Source organism: Oryzias melastigma, linkage group LG3 (genome assembly GCF_002922805.2).
Source record: "Oryzias melastigma strain HK-1 linkage group LG3, ASM292280v2, whole genome shotgun sequence".
NCBI classification, from domain to species: domain Eukaryota; kingdom Metazoa; phylum Chordata; class Actinopteri; order Beloniformes; family Adrianichthyidae; genus Oryzias; species Oryzias melastigma.
The window spans coordinates 30,327,137-30,338,100 of NC_050514.1; the positions used below are offsets into that span (position 1 = coordinate 30,327,137).

Here is a 10,964-nt window from a genome sequence, read left to right on the forward strand (position 1 = left end):
GACTGCCCTCCCCAAACGTGAGGGCCAGAAAAAAATCCACTAAACTAAAAAATCAATAAGAAATGAATGTAAAAAGTGCATGTCCCAAGCCTGGCCAATGCCTTGACTTGTCCAGATCCGCCACAGTGGGACTGGCTAAATCTGGGTTTGGTCCAAGTGAGGATGAAATGATGGAGTGAAAATAAAAAGCAGATATAATCTGTGACCATCTCCATGCAGAGAATTGGAGACTCCAATGAACACATCAGTTTGGTTCATCGGTGACCAACACAACACGGCTGACGGACTCACTGAAGACTGGAATGCGGTCCCACAGGACCGGCATGAGGAGCCGGCTGCTGTGGGAGAGTGAGCTTCATCCACTGTTGAAGTAATTATCTGTTAAACTGTCCAAATGTCTTCAGTCCTCACATAAAGAGTCGATGGTTGAATAGTTTCAGAGATCTTTCCGTCTGCTCAGCTGAGCTGCTCCTTTCAAAGGTGTCATCGCTGGACGAACAAACTTTTAGTAAAGGATCGCAGGTTTTTAGACTTAAATCTTTTAGTGGTGAAAAAGTGATACTTACATAAATATTTATTTTTGTTAAGTAAATGTACCAAAAACAATAATTGTCATTTTGGCGTTAATTCATAAGTTAGCCACCACTAACTTCCCATTAACCCTTTGTTTATACTCCCTCCTACTAGCTTACAGCACCTCAAGCCCAAAACTGAGCGATATCAGAGTTACTCAGCCGTACAGTTTTGAGCCAAATGAGGAGATCAAAGACGTTATCGGATCTATTTGTCTGCAACTGGACGCCTCAGATTTGTAGAGACACTTTGACCTGGCTGCTCTCACAAACTCCAGGTTTCTATTTGCTTCTGATCCAACCAGCATTGAATTAAAAAAAAAAAAAAAGATGTTATTCGCACTGTTGGAAATTCATGTTGGCTACACATAATAAATGCAGCCTATGGAAGTTTTTTTTGCTCATAATTCAAAGTTTTATGCATTTTTCAATTGACAATTCAATTTGCAAATTCATCATGCAATTTGCAAATTGAATTGTCAATTGAAAAATGCATAAAACTTTGAATTATGAGCAAAAAAAACTTCCATACTTTTCAAAGCTGATTTATCATTTCAAATTTTGCAGCAATTTTATTTTTTTAATTCTTTTTTTTACATTTGTAAACGTTTTCTGTAACATTTTTAGCCTTTTTTAATATTTCACCTTTTGACCTTTCCTCCTTTCAGCCGCCCTGTTGATTCCTCTGCACAGGTGAGTCGCGCAGGTGAACATCCGCTCAGCTGATGCGGATCTTCCTCATGTTTCATCCGCGAGGATAAAATTAGAAACTTTACCGTGGAGCTCTATAAGCACCGCCGCGGCTCGTGAGCGCGTGCGGGAGGGGTGGTGGCGCTCAGACCAATCATCTGCTCGCGGGGGGAGGAGGGGGAGGGGGTGGTGCTGCTGCTGAGGCTCTCATGAGAGCTGAAGTCAGTTTCCAGAGACGCTGCAGACGCGATGCTGCAGGAGAAGCTACTCCTCCTTCACAAGTGAGTTTCTCTCTGATTTTATTGAACAAAAAGTTTTAGTCTCTTCATGATGAAACACTCTGGAGGGAAGAAGCTTCTGCTGATAACCTGTTTCATGTCGTCTTAAAGTGTCCTTGAGCTCACTCACCTTGATGGTTTTCTGCAGATCAGACGGTGGCGTCTCCTAATGTGATTTGCTGCAGGAAGGAAGAATCTCCGTCAGAAAGAGTCCCGCGTGTTTGCACCAACTTCCTCCTCTGAACAAAATGTGGACTCCTCTGTGAGGATCAGAAGATGAACGAGTCCTCCTGCTGCCGTCCTCCTGACACCATGTACCAGCAGAGTTCCAGGTGGGACCTGAACGCCAGCTGTGATCCGTCGACTCCTCGCTGTAACTGGACGTCAGAGGACGGCGCCCTGCAGCTGCCCACCTTCTCCACGGCGGCGAAGGTCCGAGTTATCATCACCTTCATCCTGTGCGGCCTGTCCACCCTCTGCAACTCGGCTGTGCTCTGGGCGGCCAGCGGCCACAAGCGGAAGTCCCACGTGCGGGTGCTGATCGTCAACCTGACGGTGGCGGATCTGCTGGTCACCTTCATCGTGATGCCGCTGGACGCCACGTGGAACATCACGGTGCAGTGGCTGGCGGGGGACGCGGCCTGCAGGTTCCTCATGTTCCTCAAGCTGCAGGCCATGTACTCCTGCGCTTTCGTGACGGTGGTGATCAGTCTGGACAGACAGTCGGCCATCCTCCGCCCGCTGTCCATCAGCACGGCCCCGCAGAGGAACAGGAGCATGCTGGCGGCGGCGTGGACCATGAGCGCCGTGCTCTCCGTCCCTCAGGTAACTCCACCAGATCATCTGGAGAGGAGCGGAACACAAGTCTTGCATTAGGCTTTTCCGTGCGTCTCCTTCATGCTCCAGAGAGTTTGAGAGCGGCGGCTGCAGGCCCTCGCACTCGCTCAGAGGTATTTAACTGACAGCAGACGACACGAGCAAGGAGACATCAAATCTGACCTCATGTTACATGCAAACGCTCCATTATTCTAATAAAATGCTGGTTCCTCTCCAAAAGGATTTGATGCAAAATACATGTAGAAAAAGTAGAGATGAATAATTCATGATGTAGTTACATGCAAATGTAGAGACAGGAGTTTCTTGCAGTCGGAAAGTGAGAAGGATGCAGACGAGAAGAGGATCCTCTCAACACTTTGGGTGATTAAAAGTGAGAATGGCAGCTAAAAAAATGTGATTCCAGTGTAAAAAAAGTCAGCTAATAAGCTTTTGCAGGACCTCCTTACTTCTCTTATTCCAATTATAAAGTGGAAGCAGAATAAAAAGCCACATTTAGATAATGAGGGTCACTGTGTCCACCACTTGTTCCTGAAGGTTTTGGAGAAAACAAAGCAGTTTAAGGAGAAAAGTGCTCAATTTTCCTGTTTTTATTTGATGGAACACAAGCAGTGGGATGGAAAAACAAATGAAAATGTGTCGATATGATGTTTACTCGACCAGTCCCTCATTTTTTATGTTTGTCACTCAGTAGACATTTACTTTACGGCTGAAAATGCACAAAAATGAGCAGCAAATATTCATTAAAAGGCATCTTTTGATCCATTTTCAAAGCGTTCCCAATGGTTTTTTAATTATAATTATTAAGTAAAATAAAAAAAAAAAAAGTAATTTTCTAGGACAGTTTCTGGAGAGCAGCAAGAGTTCATTAGATATTTATCTTGAGTTGTGGCACGGTGAAACCCCTTCCCATTGCTGAGAGCTCTCTGTTTACACCAATGAGGTAGATATTGCTAGAGATGGCGTGCAGCCTTTTGGCTATTGTCCAAGATATGTAAAGAGTGACGCCTTATTGGAATGGTATAAAAACAAGGAGACATGGCTGAGCCGACACGGTAAGATGACCATAAAATGTTTAATTAAAAAAAAAGTTTGTGGACTTAGAGGAGGTAGTTTTTGAGGTGTATCAAAATTGGCATATTTAGCAAAACTCCAATGAAAACACGTTTTTGAATTAAATGAGTCACATGACCAACAAATGGAAACCAGCAGGCGTCACAAGAGGTCACACAGCTCATCAAAAGTAGAGTGTCATGCAGATCTGTTGGATCCACAGCTCCTCTGTAAAATCACCATTTCACAAAATCTCTTCATCCGTAGCCCCTCCCACGTCGCGTTCTGCTCCATGACCTGAATAAGACGCTGGAGATGAGCACTACTGCGTTGCAGAAACTTGAATGTATGTGCTGTAAATCAAATTATTGTTCACGTCTGTCGCTGTGTTTTTGAGTGACTGATCTCGTGAGTTGTTTTGTGTTTATTCACATAATTACAATTGAATTAAAAATTGTGGGGTTTTTTTTGAATTTCGATAAAGTTTTGCACATATGTGTAATAGAATCTAGAGTTTGAATCAGTGAACTATCCTGACAAAATTTGCAAAGTGTAGCACTCCCATTATTCTTTCTCTGGTTGCTTTGCCCCGCCCTCATAATTCCTGGCCAATGACTGAGGAGATCTTTAGTCATGTGGTTTTGTTTATTAGAAAAATAGAATTTAAGTCATTTATTTATAAAATATAGATTTTGAATTTTTACAAAAATGGAATTGTAATGGAGTTATATTGTTCCATTTATAATAACTTTAACTTTTGTTTTAAGTTTTAATAGCAGCACATACAATAAGTTCCTTTCAAAATAAAATACAGCCAGTGTCAATAAGATCCTTAAAAATACAAGAAACTCAAACATATTATTTTCCTTCATTGTGACTTTGTTGCACCTTCATCCTTTTTCTCCTTTTACAGTCCAATAAAAAAGGACAAGATTGGTGTAGAATCCAATAATAATTAAAATATTTATATAAGTGAATGTAATTATTTACTTAAATACTTCATTTCTGAAGAGCAACTCACTGTTGTGCAGCAGAATCTGTGCTTTTAGCTATTTCTATTGATAAACCATCTTAACAATATTATAAACCTTTAATCATTATTTTGCTTAATTAACTAAATCATTAAACCAAAGCTATAAACTTTTTATTTATTTAAATCATTGGTATTTTTATGAAGCCAAATAGCCACGATAAGGGATAAAGGAGCATCTTCAGGTTGCAGATGATCTAGAATATTTTCTAATAAAAATCCAGTTAAATGGAAGAAAAACAGAATTATTTCAACATCAACGACATCATGGAAATGTGTTAAACATTTTAACACTCAGACACGACCATGACAAGCTGACGGCACGGAGAAACGACTGAATGGTGGAAAAAATCTAGGAGAGAGAAAAATGCAAACTGCTGTTCCTGAAAGTGCAGCGCAAAGAATAATCATCGGGAAATAAATGGAAGTACCCCCTCGGTGCAACAAAAAGCGTCACACAAAAGTCACACTAATGATACACAAAAAGTCCAATTTTATTCCAATTTATACTCAAGAGTTTGGGCGGCGTTCAGCCAAAACCAATTTAAGGCAATTTTGAAAATAAATGCTGTCAGTTTGTCTGTTTTCTTGGAACCTGACGTCTCCAACTGGTTCAACAAGAGACACACAATCTGGATTTTCTAAATGTGTTTCAGGTGGAGATGTTGGAGGATCTGCAGCTTGTTTTAAAAACATGTTTGGGAGCTTGAGAACTGAGTTTCCTGGTTTGATCAAATATAAATTATTGTGATGAATTGTGTTTAAGCTTTTAGGGAAAGTTTGACCATTTTACATCTGGCTCAGGCCGTCACATGCACACATAAAAGGGATTGACCCGTCGGGGTGCTGTGGGCTTTTGGGTTGGCCTGTGGAGGGTCACAGAGAGGAGCGGCTTCATCCTAAAGGAGCTCAGGTGTGTTTTGGAGTTTCCTTGAGGCCACCTTCCATGAAAATGAAACCCACCATTGTTGTTTAAATATTTCGTAAAGTACTCGTGTGGATAATATAAGTCACTTCCGGGACACTCTTGTCGTTGATAAGGTGTGAGTACTGGCTCCTCATGCAAAAGCTTTCTGCTCGGGGTGTGCAGGTGATGTGTAAGTGTCCGTAGGATGTCCACAGAAACTGCACTCTGATTGGCTAATTTCCTCATTTCTACCAGTCAGGCCGCAGGATCGTGCACTTATCACGTGAACGGCACTTATGGGGTCTTTGTACAGTGTGCAGAATTTGTGGAGGGGGTTGAAAATAAAAAATCTGTACAACATGGCGGCCACTGACCTACTTCACCCTTACTGACCCTCATGCTACGTGCACACCAGACTCGGAAACTCACTTCCAATGAAAAGTCTTTGTAAGCTAGCATAATGGGCTTTCATTCGATTCGATTTTATTATTTTTTTTATTTCTCTCAATTCAATTTAATTTTGAGTTTAAATTATTTATACAATTTTTTTTTAGAAATACATTAATAATCTATATATGTTTTCAATATATTTATATTAATCTGATCACATACTGTAAATGTATTAGTGAAATAATGATTGTTAATATCATACAGTGTTACATGGATTCTCTAAAGGAGAAGTTCTAACAAAAATGTTCAGATCATTAACATCGTAAACATTGTTCTGCTTGCTCCATTGTTCAGTTTGGCCACTAGGTGGCGATCCTGCTAAAGCTTTACCCTTTTTTCAAGAAGAATCATTTAAGAATAAGCAAAAAACGATGCTTTAAATCCCAAATGGTAATTTTTAAAAATATTTCCTTAAAATAGTTTAGAAAATGAATGTCTGTGACTTTATAAAGATGTTAATTTAGTCAGAACTGCATGTTTACGTCGACCAAGCGTTAGCACTAGCCGTCTTATGGGAAATTCCATTAAGCGTTAGCATCAAGCTAGCAGACTGTAGCTTTATGTGCTAAATTGATTATTTATTTTTATGAATCCATTAGTTATCTATTAAGCTTAAATCGTTTCAAATTGATTAATCTGTTTTATCGGTCCAGTTCAAGGCTTTCATGTTCAAATTTCCTATATCTACGTTTGTGCCCGGAAGGAATTTTATGGCACAAAGGCGGAAATCTGAATTCTTTCCCTCCCCTACAGCTTCTCCTTACCCCTCCATTTATCCCTCCAAACGGAGAGTTATGGAAAAATAGTGTCTTCAAATTCTGACTTTACTACCACTCAGTTACGGCATGAATATTCGCCGGGCATCTACGTTAGCGCAGAGCTGCTAGCGCCAGCAAAATACATAACAACGTCAGTTTCATAACTATAAAAAGTCACGCAAAAACAAAAAAGTCATAAACTTCTGTGCTTCAGAGCGCACCAACGTAAAGAAATGTTTTCCTCCGCGGCACGGCGCAATGCAGGGAGTACATTGCGCATACTAGGGGTGTAGAGAAAATCAATTCGATAATTTAAAAATATGACAAGACAATATTTGATTATTCATATATGAGCGTTCTTTAGCGTTTTACTTTTGTTTTTCACTTAAACCCTCTACCGATAGTTAGCAGCACAGCACACTGAGCCTCTTTGAGCAGCAAAACAACAACAACATCTCGCCAGAACCAGCTCAGTCCGCCTCCTTGTTTTTGTTGTCCTTCCTGTCATCACACCAAAATGTTTATGGAAAGAACTGCCTTTTTTCCCCTTTATTTTGTAGCACCATTTAGGCTTCTGAACCGTTTAAATGCTACATTTAGCCATGTTGGAAATGAAAAGCACTTTATTTCCTCAATCATGCTTTAAGAACTTTAAGGGACATTCATTAAACATATTTTTTCGTATATATATATATATATATATATATATATATATATATATATATATATATATATATATATATATATATATATATATATATATATATAAAGCAGACAATGTTATCTGTTCCCTTTAAAAGCAAATATTTAAAAATGTACCAAAGAAAAGCAGCATGAATTTACTTGGGTAAAAGTATGAGATACAGTTGCAGTGTTTAATGTTATGATCTTTAAATAAAACTCACTTTACATTTTTATTACAGTGAAAGGTGCATTAATATTCAGGTCGAGATTTTTTCCAAAGTCTTTAAAGAAAAAAGTAAAAATTGTTCTGATACAGTCTTAGGATAAATCGCGATTGTATCGTGCAACATGTATCGTAACACAGTACACACTGACAATACACACTCCCAAGAGATACACAATCATAAGTCCCTTCAGTCCCTGTTGTATAAATTTTCACTACATCCTGTCGGCCGCAGCACGCCCATAGAAAAAAATGTTTCCACTCTATGAACGTCGATCTACAGCTTAAATGTTCACTTCTTGCCTCATTAAGATTTGCCCATTTTCACCTGCAGACAGTCCATATCCACCTGTAAGTGCAGCTGTGACTAAAGCTTTAGTCCTCTGATTGATCTTTTCTCCCACAGATGTTTATTTTTCATAACGTGACCATCCCCCACCCCGTCAACTTCACCCAGTGCACCACTAGAGGGAGCTTCGTGACCCACTGGCAGGAAACGGCGTACAACATGTTCACCTTCACCTGCCTCTTCCTGCTGCCGCTCACCATCATGATCATTTGTTACACCCGGATCTTCCTCCAGATCTCCAAGCAGATGACCAAAAAAAACGGTGAGTCGGTTCATGGATGAACAACGGCCTTCCGCTTCATCGAACCCCAAGCTGCACGCCAGATGTTTAGATTTACCCCCATGTTTCCACACCAGTCCTCCTTCAGAAGTTATTAGTCTGATGTTTTTGTTTTTTAATCTAGAGCTTTATTTTATACTTATTATGGTGTGAAAAAAACGTCTATTTCTTCCTATTATTACCTCGCTGAATGCTAAATTACTTTTCAGTTCCACCACATTTTAATGTCACACACAAATTCAAAGTTGAGACAAAAAGCAACATTTTTTTATTTATTCTTCCTAAATTTAGACTCGATCACTGCTATTAACAAACTATTTAAACAGTTAAAGATTTCAGAGAAGAAACACCTTCTGAAGAAATTCCAAACAGGCTCTTAAAGTCTACATGGCTGATACTTTCACTCTCAGGGAACCACAAGATTAAAACGTCTTCGAAAATATTCAACTGACCAATCAAACGACTCAGAAAACCGAACGAGGACTCATCCAGGAGGTCATCAAAACAGAAGAAGTCATCAGAACAGTCAAAGATTGAACAAAAGTGGATCCATTAAAAAACCTGTGAGATTTTCTAGAAGAATAACAGAAAAAAATGCTCAGAAATGCAGTTTTAAGCTTAATTTTTCTTTCTACACGTCCTCCATCATCAGAAAAATTCCACAAGAACGTACTAAAAACAACTAACAAACATAAAAAAATACTTTTGAGTTTTGGTTTTCACTAGAACAACTCAAAAACAATAGTTCACATTTTTAAGACATTATAATCCTAATTCCTAAAAGTGTAGCTGAAATAATGAATTTGCTGCAGGAAATTAGAAACAGAAGAGTTTTTTTTTCTTGGCTCTAAGAAAACCATCCACTTGTTGTAAATCTTCATCATCAACTTTATTTATAAAGCACTTAAACACAATTCAAATTGAACAAAGCGCTGTACATTAAAGGCTCAACATAATCAAACAAATGTAATAAATAAGTGAATGAAAACATAGAAAATAAAATAATTTCAAGGATTAAAAAAGTTTATTTTAAATTCTCAAAAATGTGACAAGGACCAACAGGCAGTCCTATTTATAGGTTTTAATTTAGTGTTTTGGCTTTAAAGACCCACTTCAATCAAAATTGTGTTTTTAACATGTTCCTTTGACATTTTTCTGATGATGGAGGACATATTTAAAGAAAATTCAGGTTAAAATTGCATATCTGAGCATTTCTTTAATCCAATCATTATGAATCAGGAGCAGAAGAAAAAAATGTTTTAAAAAGAGCTTATTTGAGCCACAAACTCCCTGCTCTGAGCTCCTAGCCATATCGAGGGGAAGGGGGGTGGAGTTGCTCTGTGTCAACGGTCCCGCCCACAACTCACACCTGCCACTCTGCAGAAACTATGTACTAGAAATTGGTGTAGGATTTTTATTTTTTTAATTTTGGCTAAAAACTGCATAATTGTAATTAAAATCACACTTTAAAATAGATGAAAAGATGACGGACTGTGTCTTTTTTCAATATATATAATCTTTTTTTCATATTTCCATTTTTTTAAATACCTTTTTACATTTAAAAAACAGTTTTTTAACATGTTTCCATTACACCGGGTAATAAAAAAGAATCACAAATCTTTTCTTTACAGGGTAAATACTTTGTTCAGTTGTTTGGATTCCAACAATAAATAATGATTATCTTGTTGTTTACAGTTTTATCATTAACAAAAAAAATGCAATTTATTTGTTTTATGCATAAAAAAAGCTCAATCGGATGATACAAAGTTAACAAGTTTGTAATGTTTGTTGTAGTTAAACAATCAGATCAAAACGATGGTCTAAATACAGCTCTAGAACCATATTATGATGTTTTCCTGGAATATTTGTCTTGATATTTTTAGCTACTCACTGTCGGATCAACATTTCCATCTCATTCATATTTTATCGTCTTTGGAGTTATTGATCGTCTGATCGTTCCTACAGTTTCCTCAGACGAGCCTCATCTACGCTGCTCGAAGAACAACATCCCCAAAGCCCGAATGAGAACGCTGAAGATGAGCTTGGTCATCGTCATCGGCTTCGTCGTGTGCTGGACTCCGTACTACCTGCTGGGCCTGTGGTACTGGTTCTTCCCCCACGACCTGGAGGGGAAGGTGTCCCACTCGCTCACTCACATCCTCTTCATCTTCGGGCTTTTCAACGCCTGCCTGGACCCCATCATCTATGGCCTCTTCACCGTTCGCTTCCACAGGGGACGGAGGAAGTGTTACGGCAGGCCGACCGCCACACTCAGCCTGGAAAGCAAAGTGGTGACGGCCGAGGCTGGGAAGTGCTGCTCAACCTCCAGAGGAGACGGCGGGGAAAAGGACAACAACTCTGCACGGACTGAGCAGAGATCCAGCGATGGAAACGTCTGACTGTAGTCTGGAGGAGGACCACTTTTTCTACTTTGTGTCACATCTAGAACGCATAGAGAAAACCAACAGACTCTCATCCCCAAGTCCTCACATTGAAATTTGATTAAGGTCGCCTCCATGTCACTTTATCGATGTTTTGACTGTCCCGACTTGTTGTTTCTTGACGTGCTGGCTGTTCGTAAAATCAAGGGTTCGCAACCCTCGGGACACAGTACAAGATGCGGTACCAGATACAGTACCGGATGCAGTATCGGGTGCAGTACTGGACACGGTTCTGATGCAGTGCCGGATGCAGTACTGGATTCGGTACCAGATGCAGTATTGGATGCAGTACTGAATGCTGTATCGGATGCGGTACCAGCTGGAGAACCAGACGCAGTACCATATGCAATACTGGACACAATACTGGACAAAATACCAGATGTAGTATCGTATGCAGTACTCGATTCAGCATGAG

The 10,964-nt window shown here is 39.5% G+C and overlaps 1 protein-coding gene across 1 annotated transcript; it reads left to right on the forward strand.

Annotated features, from left to right (window-relative positions):
- Positions 1-1,064: 1,064 nt before the first annotated feature.
- On the forward strand, positions 1,065-10,673 carry LOC112160369 (putative gonadotropin-releasing hormone II receptor). Its single transcript, XM_024294838.2, has 3 exons — positions 1,065-2,365; positions 7,886-8,090; positions 10,074-10,673. Exons 1-3 carry the CDS (start codon positions 1,817-1,819, stop codon positions 10,505-10,507), a joined length of 1,188 nt encoding a protein of 395 aa, XP_024150606.1. The 5' UTR covers positions 1,065-1,816; the 3' UTR covers positions 10,508-10,673.
- Positions 10,674-10,964: the final 291 nt, after the last annotated feature.